The 17,710-nt window shown below is 39.4% G+C and overlaps 1 protein-coding gene across 1 annotated transcript in view; it reads right to left on the minus strand.

Annotated features, from left to right (window-relative positions):
- Positions 1 to 17,710, minus strand: part of LRMDA (leucine rich melanocyte differentiation associated) — a 1,322,797-nt gene that overhangs the window by 578,479 nt on the left and 726,608 nt on the right. The window contains exon 3 of the mRNA XM_051982052.1: positions 4,249 to 4,375. Within this exon, the coding sequence (XP_051838012.1) occupies positions 4,249 to 4,375 (127 nt within the window). The remainder of the gene's footprint in view (positions 1 to 4,248; positions 4,376 to 17,710) is intronic.

Here is a 17,710-nt window from a genome sequence, read left to right on the forward strand (position 1 = left end):
CCTAAAGTGTGGCCTCTGGCAGCAGAGAAAAAAGTCAGCTATAGATTTGATGGAGAATTAGCCCTAGTAGTTGGGAATTATATTACAGAGATGCAAAAGCCCAAAACAAAGTAAACTACTCAAAAGGGGAGTACTACAAAAACTGGGGAGCATGAAGACACCATGAAAAAAGAAAGATGTCAGAGCCCGTTAGTAGCAATAGTCACATGTACTCTCTGTCTCTTACTACAAGTATTTGCTAGGTATATGACTATTCTACACACTGAAAGAATAAATGGTTTAGGGGAGAAATGTATTATAGCTACTCTTTGTTAACCAGTAAAAGCTTTTGTGTTCAAGTCACTGTGTTTACTAGCTGGCTATGAAAGGTGAGTGCACCAGTTGTAGTTTTAGGCATGTGAATCCAAAGACTACCATCGCAGGGTACTCAAGTTTCTTGTGTAAGTTGATAACCTAGAAGATATCCTAAAGAAGACACATGTTCACATGTACATGTTTGCATATGCTTTGTCATTGTACTGGTATAGGGAAGTCCTAGTATAAAAATTCCCTCCAGCAATGCAGATCAACAAGTTGATTCTAATTAACAGACTTGGACAATTGCCTTGGATGTCATGTGATGTACCTGTGGTCACATAGGTATTTTGTGTCAAAGATAAGACTGAAATCAAGGTATTCTGACCTCAACAACAGCCTCTAACCATTGTGCTACAATGGTATACATTTATCCATTACATTGTGAGCTCCTTGAGGGCAGAAGCTATCTTTTGCCCCGTGTTTAGCATAGTACCTGGCACATAGTGTCTACACTTAATAAATATTTTTTGATTGATTGATCTGTGCATTACCTAATTTGTATTTATGGATCCAAGTGAAAGGATTTACTTGCTTAATTTACCTGTAAGTTTCACATTGGAAAGAATATGACAAACTGATATTATATGGAACAAATTTGGCAATATTATCATGAGAATCTATTCTCATCATAATTGGCAGTGAAACTATCATATATGTATTAACATAGCCTAGTGTCCAATACATTTTAAGAGTAAATGGTCCTTAAAAGCACTACTTAATATAGTTTCAAGAAGAGATTCTGGGTTTGTCCAAATACAGATAACAGAAGTACATGCTTGAAGTGACACAATTTCAAAGGTGCTTGGGGATCCAGATCCAAGACATTTCAAAAAGGGGAAGATTCTAAAAATGCAGAAAAACATAGAGCATGTTACCCCTCCACACCCCAAGGAACTAAGAAGATTTCATTCCTACTATCCATTTTTTCTCCTTTCAATTAAGAGAAAGGTCCACATGTATATGAAGGGTATCCTTGATGAATATATGAAAAGGGAACAGGGGCAGCTAGAAGGCACAGTGGCCCTGGAGTTGGGAGGATCTGAGTTCAAAACTGATTTTAGGCATTTAAAACTTATTAGCTGTGTGACCCTGGGGCAAGTCAGTTAACCCCAATTGCCTCTCAAAAAATTTTTTTTAAACTATGAAAAGAGAATGGACAAGTTCTTATTCTCTATAGCAGATTATGTCTTCCTAGTCACACAGATGACAAAGTAGAACAGAGAATATGGTTCTACTATATTAATTGTTTATGGAATGTTTATGCATTTGACTGGCAGAGCCAATTATAGCCTCAAGCATATATTAAGATCAGCATAGTATAGAGGAAAAAGAAATAACTCTGGATCACTAACTTCCCTGATTCATGTAACTAATATGAGTTTGGATAAGTCCTTTAACTTTCTCATGTCTCAGTTTCATCTATAAAATTAGGAAGTTTCATCTATAAAATAAATATAGGCTAAATGGTCCCTTGCATCTAACTCCACATCAGTATCCCATATGCTTCTGTGATCATAAAAGACTCTTGACAGTTATAACCACAGTTTTATTGTTTTACTAATTTCATGATTTTCAGCATCAAGCAAGGTATGAAGCAAGAAACTTAATACTCACCATTGGTATTCACCAGTGTCATGGAGAACAATGCACATAAAGTCCAAAATGGAAGAGAGATTTCCTAGAGAAGGTGAGATGGAATATAACAGGTACTCTTCAAAAAAATTCCATATTGATTCACAAAAGAAATCCTGTGTGGAACAATCCACACAGGAAAAACAAATGGATGAATCATGACTCTTTCCCAAATTATAACATGCAATTGAATAAAAAACTGTCTCATTACATATCTTGTACAGGCATTTTGGATGAATAGACAAGTTTCAAATTTTAATAGAAGAGTAGGAAATAATTGTGTAGCATTTTCAATTATTATATAGTACTCCCTAACACAAAAGACTACTCATAGTGCATCATGGAACACCACAATCTCAGAAGAATAAAAATTCTAATCATCCTAAAGGCAATGCTCAGAAGCATGGCAGATTAAAGTGGCTGTAACAATTCAATTTAATAAACATTTAATGAACACACCTACTATGTGACAGGCATTGTGCTAAGTGCCTGGGATACAAAACAATGATGACTTGCAAGCAAAATGTAATATAAACAACTTTGTCAAAGAAGAGCATCCTGGAAGAGCACTGGATTCAAAATAAAGAGGTCCAGGGTTAAAATCCCATCACATCCACCATGGTTTTAAACCATTCACCCAGTTTGGGCTTTCTTCTTCATTCATTAAAAAAAAAAAAAAAAAAAAAAAGATGGCTCCAAGTTAGATCAACTGTGTAGATCCTTCCAACTGTAAATTTGTTCTCCTAAGAGAAAGCTTATATCATGATGAACATTGCTGTTTGTATCTATGAAATATTAAAAGAGCTTGAAATAGATCTGCATTCTGGGCAGATCCTCTGTGAACATTTTTATAGGGCATGGATGAGTGATACAAAGTATAAGAAAGTACGGATACATAGGACAAAGAATATTCATATTGAGGAGATCTTAGATCCATAATGAACATTGTTGCATTTGTATCTATGAAATATTAAAAGACCTGGAAGTAGATCTGCATTCTGGGCAGATCCTCTGTGAACATTTTTATAGGGCATAGATGAGTGATACAAAGTATAAGAAAGTATGGATACATGGAGCAAGAAATATTCATATTGAGGAGATCTTAGATCCATAATGAACATTGTTGCATTTGTAATGAAATATTAAAAGACCTGGAAGTAGATCTGCATTCTGGGCAGATCCTCTGTGAACATTTTTATAGGGCATGGATGAGTGATACAAAGTATAAGAAAGTATGGATACATGGAGCAAGGAATATTCATATTGAGGAGATCTTGGATCCAAGACTGTCTAAGAGTTCAATGACCTGAAAAACAGGTTAAATAAATGTAAAAAGAAATAAAAATAAAAGCTAAAAAATGTGTTGGAAGGAGGAAGTACTAGACAAGAACTAGCAACGAACTGGGATCTTGGAGCAAACCACTTCACCATCTCATGCCTCAGTTTCCTCCTTTGTGAAATGAAGAGAATGACTTATATGTTGCCCATGTTTTGCTTTATTTCCGTTTTTCCCCTCGAAAAGTACTATATTTTAGGGTCTTAAGGTGTAAATGATAAGCAGAGCCACGGGAGCGGTGGGTTTTCTGTCTTCCCGTCACTCTCTATGTATAGGGACCACATCCCCGGCTGGGACAGTAGTTATAAATGCTTTCATTTCACAGGAGAATATGAGCTATCAAATAAAATTGTCCTCCATCAGCTTTCTCAGACACTCCCCGAGAGACAGGACAGCTCTACCCCATCGGGGACTCCTTCTCCTGCAAAGTCCCCTTCCTGGGTCAAGCAGCTCTCCAGTCTGTTCCCCACCCCCTTCCTCGTTTTGGGAAAAGCCCCAGGCACCAAAGGGAGGGAAAAGTTAGCTCTGCGCCACTTCCCAGCATGCACCACGAGAGGTCGCCCCGCAACACATTCCCTAAGCAAACATCCAGCTTCTTGCAAGCTCTGCAGTGTGACATTATTTTCTTTCTCTATTTTTATCTATTAAAAAGATTTCTTCACAGCCATAACTTAGATCCCCCACACTAAAATGGAGCAACAGGAAGATATAATGGTGCATTTCATTTATGAATGACCTATAATAAATTACTCTGAAGTGTCCCGAGTGCCAAGAGACAGAACGCTTTGTCTGCCCGTGGCCCGTATTTCACATACTTTAATTTAGCTGACACATAAAACCCATCTGACATTTAGAAGCCTTTTTTTTTTTTTTGGGTGGTGGTGGGGGGGTGGACGAGGGGTAGACAGTAGTGCAAAGGATATTTGGTTCTTGTTGAGCGTTAAGGTATGGAGCCTGGGTAACCCTGGCAACGCAAGGTCGTTTCCAAGAAGGTTGTTGTCCAAGATCAGCTCCTCCAGCCCCGTGAATGCGCTCAGTCCTTCCAGTGACCTGCAGTGACAAAGGCACCAGGAAAAATGATCCGCCACTAAATCAGAGAGGCCATTATGAGCCGAAATAAATATTTTAACCTTCCCTTTCAGGACTGGGAATAGTTTGGGCTTGGTGCCTGTCAGGCGAGTGAATGACAAGAATTAGTAGAGGGAGTGGGGGAGCAGGGGGGGGCCCCTCTGGCACCTCACCACATCCTTCACGCATTGCCAGCATGAAGGATGAGGGTCACTTAGTGAGTAGCCAGAATCCCAAACAAAGGCCTTCAGATACGGCCTGCAGGATAAATTTGTCAATGTCTTGTGCCTTCAGGCACCCAGCCTCGGCTGACCCTAACCTCCATTCCCAAGATAAATAACTCTGTCACAGTTCACCTTCATTCCCTGGACACAAATTTAAGTTGTCATCCATCATTCCTGCCCAGAAATATCATACCCCTCTAACAATAATAAATACAACTTCAGCTATCATTGCAGAGCAGTTCCCCTCCGTACAATCATAGGAAATGGTAGGGAGGGCTCCCCTTCGCCTTCTTTTTACTCCCTCCCCCCCCCAACCCCTTTTGCCTCTCCTTCTGTTGTGTTTTTGTTTTAATCATCACTTCATTTGCTCTGGCCCAGTATCTTGCTTTGGATGCCAGGGCCCTGCAGGATTGCAGAATCACTCCAGCCTAAAATGCTGGGGGTAGGAATGGGAAGTGGAGGGATATTGGGGAGGGGAGGTAGGGGTGAAACTCTTTAAAGTGAGTGGCCTTTCCTGGTGTCAGCTGGAGTTTCAATTAATAGGAAGCAGATTTCTCTCTGTCTCTCTCTTTCTCAAAAAAAAAAAAAAAAGAAGAAGAAGAAGTTCAGAACCCCAAAATGTGGCTCTTGAAGCTGTAAATAAACAAAATTGTAAAAACAAAAAACATCTGTGGGAATTATCAGCCAGTTCAGAAAACCAAATCAGAAAGGGAATAAGCTCTCACACTAAGAGTTGAAAGTGAACTCTTAATTTCACTAGTTTAGATGGGGAGTGATATGGGGGGAAGGGGGAGGGTGCAGCTACATGTGCACGCACACACACACACACACACACACACACACACACACACATTAATCAAAGAAGGCTGCCTGACATAGGGAGCTTACACACAGACCCATATTCACAGCTCATTCACCTACCAGACTCCTAGAGATATGCTGAGATTGCACAGCCTGACAGCTGATGCACTATGTGGACCAGAGGGAAGATTATCATTGTATCTCCTGGCTGTTTTATAAAATGTGATGAATAAGGCAGATGCAGTCTGTACTATTTAGTCATTTTCTGAGGTCGCTTACACTAAGGAGGTTTTCCCATATGAACACACATGTACCTTTTTGCAGAGGGTATTTCCCTATTTACGGATGAGGACTCTAGGCTAGAAACATTACCACCCAGAATCCAAGATTTCAAACAAGTTATCAGGTAGTAATTAATACCCACAAAGTCCCCAGGGCTTAAAGCATGCAGATATGCCCCCCAAATTGATGGTTGTTCAGATGGAAAGAGAGCAGACTATAGTTAGGTAAGGTAGGTTTAGATTTTGGCTCTCCTTACCTCAGTTTTCTCATCTGTAAAAATGAGAAAATTGATCCACTTTCTTCACTTGGAAAATAACCCTAATACTTTATTCCTTATAGGACCTTTTGGGTTTCCTTTTCTTCATCTCTAAAAGGAGGGAGTTAGACTAGACAATGTGGGAACTGCCTTTTAATTCTCAGTCAATTATGCCACAGTAGCTTTTGCCCAGAATATCAGTCCCTATGTCATTTATTCCCAGGTTCCCCACAATCAAAGCTTATATTGTTCCTTGCCTAGAAAGGGAAAATCAAAACTTGTAAAATGCTAGCCAAGGGAAGTTTCAGATCCTTGCAGGCCTGCTACTCCTGTTCTCTCACCCCTTTTCCCAAGCAAATTCATCAGAATGGTCCAGGCTGGACCGGGCTGGGCCGACCTCCCCCAGAGAATCTTGAGCCAGTGCTCCCTTGGGTCCTGCTGGCTCTCTCTATCAGTGGTTAATAAGGGATAATCTCTGACGCTTACTTTTCAGCATCAGGCCTCTGCTGGCCAAGGGGAGTTCAGGCCACCTCCCTGTCAGTGCCACCGAGCCTTATGGGACGCTAATAAGTCCTTTGTGCAGAAACATCAGTGGTGCTCTGGTCACTGTCAGCGGCAAAATACACATTGTCCCTGAGTTATGTTATGCAAATATAATACTCTTATCATGAGAATCGGCAACTGGCAAGGAGATGAAAGCTGGACCCCAAAGTGCTGCAGGGGAGCATAAAACAAGATGACATAGCATGGAGAGGGACAAAGCCTCAAGAACACTAGAGGGAGTTGCCTGGTGAAACAGCCATTATCTCCCCAGAGCCCAGGCAGGAGAAGCACAATAGTGGCGAGGGTTTTCCGAGAAGGGTTGGGAAAATTGGACTCAAATCCCTTTACACCTGTCTGGTTTGGAGCTTTTTTGCCATGTAATGTTATTAGCTGCTCAGTTAAAAGGGAGCTGTGTTACACGGGGGGTTGCTTATTAATTGTTGTTTTCATGTCATCAGCGCAGTTCGAGCTTAGTGATTTAATCAGCTAAATTCCGAGCCTGGGGACTGGGGGCAGGGGAGGCAGGAGGAGGCAAGCAGGGGAAGGGGGGGCAGAGAGGGGAAGACAAGATTGTTGCAGCCTGAATGGAGCAGAGAGAGACAATTAACAAATTTAAGCAAGCCTGTGGGTCCTGGGAGGGAAAGGAGAAGGAAGATGCCTTGGAGCTCCCCTAGTCTGGTTTTGGTCTTTGGGGTTAATATACCTTTATGTGATAGCTGAATTTGGAGATGAAAAAAAATAGGAAAGAAAATACTTCAAGGTTATATTTATATACACACATATGTATATATAGGAATACATACATCTGTATATATGTCCCACTATACAGATGTATATATGTAGAATTTCTCTGATGGTAGCTGAAGGACAGATGATTAAAAAAAATTACCCCCAAAAAAATTCTCAGCTGTCAGTGTTCTTAATGTCAAAATGCATACCACATAACCCACTGATGATATTTAAGAAAGTACTTGCAGCTTTAAGAGATTGTTGCTTTTTGATTTTTGCTTGGTCTAAAGTGAGAAAGAAATACATAAAGTCATAGATGGGGGGAGGAAGGTACCTCTCTCTATCTGGAATGATGGTGGGAAAAGACCTAACCCTCCTTCTGGGGATGGGAGCTCGAGCTCATCACCGTGGCAGCGGGGTCCAGCCCTCTGTGGTGGGGGTCTCCCAGTCACAAAATCAAAGCCAGCCCGTTCGTTTGCCACTTGGAATGGAAAAGCCCAGCGGCAAGCAGGTAGCGCTGTTCTGGAAATCTAATAAACACGGCTGAGGTACACGGGCAGGTTGCTTTCTTCCTCACTCTAATGACACAAAAGCTGCCCATTATCTCACCCACAGGTACCATCTCGGTTACCTCGTCACAGGGTTCCAGTTTGGCTCCCACAGGAGCCCCAACTGCTACCAGGAGACTTCCACTGCGATTTCCAAAGTCACATCAGAATGACAAAAAACATCACAAGACATTCAGCTCCAGCTGATTCAAACAGAGAGAACTTTTAAGTTTCCACTGTAATTAACCCTATCCTCGTTAAGATAATTATGATCAAGCTCCCTGTCACAGCTAATATCACAGCATCATTGCCTGTGGCTCACACTTTGCCCTCATTAGCTTACAAAAACAGAGACACTAAACAGACAACAGACTTCCTTGCAGAGAGGAGGCAAGCCAGCCGTGGAGCAGGCACCAGGGGACCATTTCCCCTGCAAGGAGCAGGGAGATGACCATTTCTTGCCCATCTCTGGTCCCCCCCATCAGCTGGGCTGACTTGCTACTCCCCCCCCCCAAATCTCCTCTCCACAAGAGTGAAGGGTAGGAAGGAGCTGATAGCCACCCTCTTCTGTGAGGGTTTTAAGGAAGGTGATGAGCAACGATGCTGAGCTTGTTGTATGAGTCTCCTTCCATGCCCCCAGCCCCCTTGGTTCTACTTTGGAACACCGAGACCAGACAGGGCTGGCTGCCTCAGGGGGGAAAAAGCAGGGAAACTCAACCACCCCGTTCTGAAACAACAAATCATCTCCTAAAAGGTCTTTTCTGGGAAGAATTTGACCTCTTGCCCAGAGTCAGCCAACAAAAACTGGCGCCATTTCTGTTTGTTTGCCATACGCAGGGAGGAGGCAAGAAGAAGGGACAGCTAGCTGCTCCAAACCAGGAAGGCAGGCTTCGGGTCTGTCCTGAACCTGATCTGTGCACAGACACCAGGAGCATCAAGTTAAAGGGAGACGAGTCCATCCATGCTGCCGGAAACAGGAAAAAATGCGCAGCAAAAGAAAAAAAATGCTATATTTTTAAACTAAATAAAAATCTCAAGAAAGCCAGGAAGTCATAGAAACGTTAAGGGAAGGAAACCATGCTGGTCCCCCTCCTCTCTGAACCTTTCTTGGAATACCAAAGCTCAGCCCTTCATCATCCCCCCCCCACTTCTATATTCCCTTATATTTATTTAGATTTTTAATCTAAATTTAGAATATTCCTTATATTTATTTAGATGGCACATTGGGCTGTGGTCAAGGAAGATCTGAGTTCAAATCCAGTCTCGCTTCCTAGTTGTGTGACCCTAGGCAAGACAATTAATCTCTGATTTCTCATCTGTTTTCTCATCTGTAAAGTGGGGATAAGAATAGCACCTACATTCCAGGGTGGTAGTGAGGATAAAATAAAGCAATAACTCTTTATTGAAGACAATTCCAAAGAACTCATGATGAAACATGCTATCTACCTACAGAGAGAAAACTGATCCACTCTGAATGCAAACGGAAGCTTTTTTTTTTTTTATTTTGTTTTTCTTGCTTTGTTTTGCAACCTGGATAATATGGAAATATGTTTTGAATATTTTCATATATATAATTGACATTGATATTCTGTTTGATAGGGAGGGAGGGAAAAAAATTGGAACAGAAACGAGTGTCAATATAAAGTAATTATTAAATAAAAATTAAAAAAAAAGATATTCTGTTTGATAGATGAGAGAAGGGCTGGAGAATTTGGAACTCAAGAAATTTTTTAACGAATGTTATAAATAAATAAATTTAGAAAATAAAGTAATTATTATAAAGAACAACCAACAGAGTGACCAGCTCATAATAGGGCACTATAAAAAGTTAGATATTATCATTATTATATCTTTACAGTTTACAAAAGCATTTTAAAAACAATTGATAATAACAACACTTTCTATTTAGAGCTTTACAGTTTATAGGTTTTATAATTCTATATATATTTGTCCCCTGATTTTCAGAATCCCTAATTAAAGAAAACAGGGCTGGCCTTATCATATCTATTTTATGGATGAAGAAACTGAGACAAAATATTCCACTAAATCTGCCTTCTCTGAGGTTATCAGAGATTTTTTAATTGATGAATCTAATTGTTTTTTTTCCTCAGTCTTCATTTTTTTTTAACCTCTTCACAGCCTCGAACACTGCAGATTGCTTCCTTCTGATACTTTCTGCTCTTCAGATTTTTATTACCCATTTCTTTTTTTGCCCTATAAGAGAGTAAGTTATCTGAGAGCAAGGACCTCATCTAATTCCTCTTTGTAATTACTATTTACCACAGGACCTAATATATAGAAGCCTCTCAGGAAGAGTGGGCAGATTGTGGTCAGAAAGGAAAGAGTGCCCCTGCGGAAACCTCTGAAAAGTACAGAATAAAGAAATATCCTCACTCAGATATTATTGACATAGATACGTTATGTCCTCATAGAAGAACCAATTTATGGAAAGTTGCCTCTAAGAATTTTCCAAGACTACTAAGTTCATCTCAGAGTTTCCTTACTCCCCATCTTGCCCTCCAAAAAGAGCTGTGGCTCAGCATTCCTGCACATCAAACACTATTCCTTGACATGGCCTTGGATCTCCATTGTAACGATGCTGAAACATTGTTTATTTAATGTTTTCTAAAAAGAATCAGGATTTGTCTATGTAAAATGGGAATTCTAGATTATTATAAAATCTTGCTATCTATCCAGACTAAGTATCAGAACTATTTACATATTAATTTTTTCCTTCTTGGTCCAGATCTATGCTTTCATTGGTGTGGAAAATTCTCTCCACTGATGGGACTTCTAGATCAAGGCTAGTTCTCTACCCGATATTCTGTGCTGTATCACCACCATGTTCATAGAATGATAAAATCTAAGATTTCAGAGGAGAGGTCTTAGGAACAAACATCTAGTTCGACTCCTTAATTTTTATGGATGAGGAAACTAAGGCCATTAGAGTTTGTTACTTGTCTGAAGATCACATACCTACTGAATCACAGAGCCTGAAGTAGCACTGGGGCCTGAAATGTTCTTTGCTGATCCACCATCATTGTTTCTTAATTGTAACCTATACATATCTTCATTTGGATAAATAGCTAAATCTAAATTGAATAAGAATAGGCCAAACTAGACCATATTTTGGAAATTCTATTACTCTTTTTCATGATCCTAAGGTATATACTACCACAAAACTATCTTTTACCAATAGCATTCTCTTGATGATATTATATGTCTACAAATCATATGATATCACAATCTCAGAAGAATCAGAATTTCAAGTAACACCAAGGCTACAGTGTAAAGACATATGGTGGTCTGAGTAAGCTTCAGGTTATTTACAATAATGACTTACTTTTGTTTATTGAATTGAATTATGATCAAGAAATAGCATAAAATAGATTTGACAGCCATGTAATATGAGTAAGAACTAACAGATGACCAGGCTAATGTGCAATAAAGGAATAGTCATATTAATATTAAAGTAAGAATCATATTAAAAGTAATAATGATAGTAATTGCTAAGTGTTTATATATATATATATGTTTACAAATCATATCTCACAGTTAGAATGGAAATAATATATATTCCACTTGCCTGGAATATATTCTTTTTCCCCATCAGCCTTCTAAAATCCTTAGATCAAGACTTAATTCAGGTGTCACCTCCAATGGAAAACCTGTCCCTTGCCCTGGCTCTTAAAATCACCTTGTATTTACTCATTTGCATACATGCTTTATCCTTCAATAGATTATTCATTCCTTGAAGGAATAGATTCTTTTCTTTGCATTTTGGCCTTGTATTTTATATCACCTAGCTCAAATCTTTGGGCATTGGTGTTTGATAAATGTTGAATTGCTTGAAAATAATGACAGCTAGCTATGCCTTTTATTGGAGGGGGGAGGATGTATCTGCTTCTCAATTCGGATGAAAGTTCCCAGAGGTCAAGGACCATGGTTTATACTTATGTTGCCTTAGTGATGCCACTGTGATAAGCATAAAAGAGGCACAGGGGGAAAAACTTTAAGTAGAACAGTTGGTAAATCCCACCATCAATACACAAATACAAGAGACTCAAACTCAATATTAGTCAAACGTTGATCTCTTTATCCCTGAACTATATTGACTGAATCAGGGAAAGTATCTTAAGAAAGCACAATACCAAATAAAAAAAAAAAAAACAACTCTATCTCCTGCTGATGTCACTCCCCTGCTTATGAAATTTTAGTGGCTTCCAATTACTGCTAGGATCAAATATAAATGCCTCTGTTTGGCATTTAGAGCCCTTCACAATCTGGCTACATTCTACTTTTCCAACCTTATTATATATATAGTGCTGCCCTTTCTACATTCTGTGCTCCAACCAAGATGGGCTTCTTGCTGTCTCTCATATATGGCATTCCATTTCTTTTTTTCCTATCTTTATACAGGCTGTTCCCCTTGCTTGGAATGAGTTCCTTTCTTCCCTTGGCCTTTTAGAATCACTAGCTTTCTTCAGTTCTCAGCCCAAACTACCTCCTATATGAGATCTTTCCTAATGTTCTCAGATGCTCCCCCAACCACCTTGCATTTATTTTGTGTGTGTGTATTTCCCTGTTATTTGCCCTGTTTGATCTTAGTTCTTTAGGGGAGAGATTGTTACATTTCTGTCTTTGTATCCAAGAAGTACCTGGCCACACATTTGGTGCTTAATACATGCCTGTGGACAGATTGCTTGTTTGAGTATTTTGAGGGAAGGGAAGGGATCAGGGGAAATGTGTTTATATAGTGCCTACTATGTGTTGGTTATTGTGTTAAGCACAAAGATTGAGCTAGGTGATTATAAAATACAAGGCCAAAATGAAAAGAAAAGAATCTGTTCCTTCAAGGAATGAATAATCTACTGAAGGATAAAACATGTATGCAAATGAGTAAATAGAAGGTGATTTTAAGATCCAGGGCAAGGGACAGGTTTCCCAATCGAGGTGACACCTGAATTAAGTCTTGATCTAAGGATTCTAGAAGGCAGATGGGGAAAAAGAGTACATTCCAGGCAAGTGAGATAATTTATTTCCATTCCAACTGTACCAATTCTCAAAGCAATCAATTGATATTATTTCTTCAATGCCAACTACAGGTCCTTGCTTGCAAAAGAGAGAGAAATATAGACCTGCCCTCAATGAGTCTATAATCTAAGTGGGAAGGTAAATTAAAACGCATGAAGCAACACAGAGCAGTGGTGTAGATTGTAAATGCTGCAAGAAATCCGGAGAGAGAATAACTACTTGAACAAAAGCAGAATAGATATAGCACACTCACTCTTATGACAACTAGAAGTAAGTTCCTTGAGAGCAAAGACTATTTCGTGGCCATCTTTGTAACCCAAGAGAAATTTTTATTTTTCTGTCCTATTTGTAACCATTACTAAATTAAGATTTAGGTTTTTCCCTTTATTTCCTAATTCAGGAACCAGTCTCTCTATGCCATTTAGCCAGTCTCTAAGAGACAAGGTTGAGAGATGAGACTGACCAGATCCTCCGAGTACATGCTTTTCAATCTTGGGCAGACCCACCCAGCTAGGAGATTTTATTTTTGGTTATAGAATAACTGGAATCTGATCTAGGTGCACTGAAGCTTAATACATCCCTGTACCCCTCCATTGGAGTTTAGGGTAATTCAGCTTATGAAGGAGAAAACAACCAGAATGTCTGGGAAGAGATGAATTCCTTCGTCTAGATTGTTGGAGGCAGCTGAGTCTCATGATCAAGTTACATTCTCAGCAGGAGGAGCAGAAGATGTTTAGCCTATCTCCTCATAAATATGTGTACCCCCTCATTAATTGTTTACCAATCATGGTTGATTTTCACAGATTGGGGTATAAAAATGTACCAGAGGTATTTAAGCATCCAGAGATCTCCATGATTTTGTCTTTGTTTAAGAGAAACCAATGACCATCAATTTGTTGATTACTAAAAAATCTAGCCCCATTAATAAATTGACTGTTAATTACCCAGAAACTTCGTCTCTAGGACTTTCTCAATTCCTAACATCTAGTGCAGTGCCTTGCACACAATAGATATTTAATAAAATTTTCAGAATTAAATTATTGAACTCATAACTAGATCCCTTTTTATCATTATTATTAGTATTGGTCATGCCACATATATTTAATGTAGTTACTTAATACCTACTCTCTGCTATCCCACTAGTGGATACAAATAAAAGACAAAATAATCCCTGTCCTCAAGAATGTTACATTTTACTGCATAAAAGTGTCAGTGGCTATAGACATTTCACACTCGTTCTCATCTATAGCACTTTAAAGTTTACCAACCCTTTACATACATGATCTTACTGCCACTTTATGTTCCTTCCACCTTCAGAGCCAGCCATAAGAGAAGATGCTCAGATGAATATCAACACAAATAATAGGATCCTCTACCTTAGCTTTGAATATGTTTCTGAGTTGATCTGTATCATTTTTTAAATACACGTATGCATAGATGGATGGATGGGTAGAATTCATGACAACCCATAATCTTGTTATTATTGTTGTTTTTAATAACCTAAAGAGTCAGCTAGTTGGTAAAGGACTCAAAATTGAGTTTCCTCCACCCTCTCTAAAGGAGACATAAAGATTTTCTGTATATAAAAGATATTTTCCCCCAGGGAAGATGTAAAGGTTGCCTGTATAGCATGCAATTGATGGAGCATATGTGAGCATCACTGGGTTGGAATCCAGGTTAAAGTTCTAACAGTTATTGGGCAAACACACATTGGACCAAAAATACTATTTTTCACCACATGAACTATTTACCTGAAAGAAAACAGTCTTTCATCTGTAGTGACCTGTCATTATTCTACATAAAAGAAATTTTTAAAAAATCAACAGGCAACATCTATTCACCACAGCCCTATAAGAAAAGGAGCTATTTATATGACCAAGCCCCATGGCCCTGCCAGTCTAGAGGTGAGCTGATTAAGACCTTACCCCAGGGCTAGACCTTGTAGGAGAGAGTAGGAGCCACCTGGGAAGGAAAGCTGGAGCCAGGAAAGCCAGCAGACAGTGCTGGCCAGGTGGTTCCTCAAGATCCCAGTCAACCGAAGAAGACAAAAACATACTCTCTGTCTCACACTACAAAGTAGCTTTACATCTCCCACAGTAAAAGACCTTCGAGATGGGGTCAATGCCAAAGATGCTCTTAGGCCATTTTCTCCTCTCCAAACCAACCCTGAATCTCTGCTATCCAAACCTCAAAACCCACAATTTTGTTTATTCCTGCCCTCCCTTCCATAACCCACTATGTCCTGTCTGAATCCTACCTTGTTGAAATAGAAACATAGTGTGGTCCAATGCTGGGTCTAATTGATTCCTTTTAATAAAAGCCTTCATATTTTTCATTTTCAAATAATTAAATGTTATGATGCAAAAACAAAGAAGTCAATGGAAAATTCGTATTTAGTTTTTATTGTTTACCAGTGCTAAGAAATAGAATCATCTTGATGAGGAGATGAGAGAATTTTGGTCCTACCGTTGCCAATGGAGCCACATTGGGCAAAATGTTTCTTCTCTTAGGTCCTAGCTTTTTGTAAAATGAAGGGCTTGAAGGAGTTGGTTTTTAGGGCCCCTTTTACCTATAACATTCTAGAATCTTGGGAGAATGTGGAAATATTTAATCAGAAGGCATTGCTGAACTGAAACAAATTTTAACCAGATCCCAAATCATCCTGTCACTTGGCTAAAACTTAGATGGGACAGTAGCTTCCAAACCCTACTTTTTATCAAAAAAAGAAACAGCACAGGCCAGCATAAGGAAAGCTAATGATTTTGACAACAGGATGAAGGAGGAGGAGGGAATAGAGGCATGGGGGCATTTATTATTTTTTTTCCTTCCTTTTCATCTTTCACAACAACCCAAGCTAGGGAGTGACAAGCAAATTGACATGCTGCTCAGAGGGCAAAAGATAAATGTTTGATGAATTAGCCATTGGTGGAAAAGTGATGGGCTTCATATGTGCATAATGGCCCAGCAGACTTAACCATTCAGATTGCCTGCCAAGATAAGGAGTCATAATGAATGGGCCTTGCAAAGCTCTGGCCAGAAGAAAGTTCAATGTGAGTAGTTTTAATAAACTTAATATTAAAAAGAATGAAGGTGGGATGGAGGAGAAGCTAGTACCTTGGAGAGGTCAAGATGGCTGGATAATAAACAGCTCAAGGCTGGATTATATCATTCATTCATGATTGAGCAAATGTACCCAAATTAGAAGAGGTCAAGCATGGTTTGCCTATGGGCAATGCTTTTGTACCCCAAGGCAGGGGTCAAAAGGGGCAGATAGTGTTGAGGTTACTGGAAATTATTATGAACATTTATAGTCCTCCATACTAATCCCAAAACAAACTGATGAAGGTCCTCAACCCAGTGACCTGCCAGATCCCCTAGTTGTCCAGTCCCAGAGATCTTTCCCTCTCTAGAATGGCTGCCATTTCAGATATGTTTCCACTTTTTTCTACTCTCCCTGACTTGCCAGCTATTACCTCAGCACCATTTAGAGTATGTCACTTGACCCCAATCAAGCCAACAAGATCTCCTCTGTGTAACATGTTCATATATTTTTCCCCCTATTAGCAGCTATTTAAACAGGAGAAAATGGGAAGGGTCCTAAATCTAATTCTATATGAAAATAAGTTATGTGACCTTGGACAAGATCATTCTTGGTCTCATTTACCATAGAATGAAAAGGGTGGTCCAGATGGTCTCTAAAGACCTTTTCATCTCTAGCTTGCCATGACTTTAAGAACTATGTTATCAGTGTTCCAAATGCCTTGTTTTCTCCTTTGATAAATATGGACTTACAAAAGAATCCTGGTTGGTCAAATAACCAAAATCTTGATTAAAATCTATCCCTATTTTAATAGAAATGATTACATAAAAGGTGGAGATTCCCCCCCTCTCCCCGCTTTCCATTTTTCAATCTTTTAGGTGTGAATTTTCAATAAGGATAAAAGTAACTACTTACTAAACAGCTCAGGAAAGCTGAAGTTATTAGAGAAAAATAAAACTTTATAAGCCCGTTCTATATGTGTGTATGTCTGTCTCTGTCTATCTCTGTGTCTCTACCTTTTTCTGTCTCTGTGTCTCTATGTCTCTATGTCTCTATCTCTCTCTGTGTCTCTTTCTCTCTTCCTCTTTCTTCTCTTCCTCCTTCTCCTCCTCCTTCTCTTTCTCTCTAAGTGAGAAAGTGAGTGAGAGAGGAAGCCAGGGAAGTATGGCTCAGGAGTACAGGGTGAATTATAGACTGCCGCTCAAGATTCACAGCTTTTCGTGGTAGGAGGTTAATATTCTCACATGTCATTAGGTCTGCTGGCTCTACTGATGGCTCATTGAATCAGGCAGAAAATTATTTCCTCATGCTACAGAGGACAGCACACTTCAAAGGGAGGGAGCTAGGGTCAGGACGGCCCTCCAGTTCGATTAATGACTTGGGATCACTAGAGGTTGCCTATAAGTAAGAATATGACTGAAGCTTTTGACAGAGCTAACTTTCTCAGCAGCCTTGACCCAGATCCCTTTTCTCCATCTCATGATCTAGCCCTTCAAATCCAACCACCAAATTATATTTCTAGCCCTGCTTCCAAGTATCCAGGTAAGGTCAATGACCTGTCTGGTGTTTTATTTCCTTTCCTTGGCCTCCCCTCTCCTTTTCTTTAGGAATCTATTCATCCTACAAGCTCAAGTTAAATCTCACCTCTTCCAGGAAGCCTTTTTTACTACAGGATCTGATCCTCATTGACCATAAAATTGTCCATTTAGTCACTTGACTGAATAAATGATAAATTTCTTAACTTGACATTCAAGATTTTCCATACTCTGTTGCAAATTTAAATGCCCTATCTTTTCTTTTTCATATATATTGTGCTTCAGAAAAAACAGACCAAAAAAAAAAAAAAAACAAAAAACAAAA

Source organism: Antechinus flavipes, chromosome 2, assembly GCF_016432865.1.
Source record: "Antechinus flavipes isolate AdamAnt ecotype Samford, QLD, Australia chromosome 2, AdamAnt_v2, whole genome shotgun sequence".
Lineage (NCBI taxonomy): Eukaryota > Metazoa > Chordata > Mammalia > Dasyuromorphia > Dasyuridae > Antechinus > Antechinus flavipes.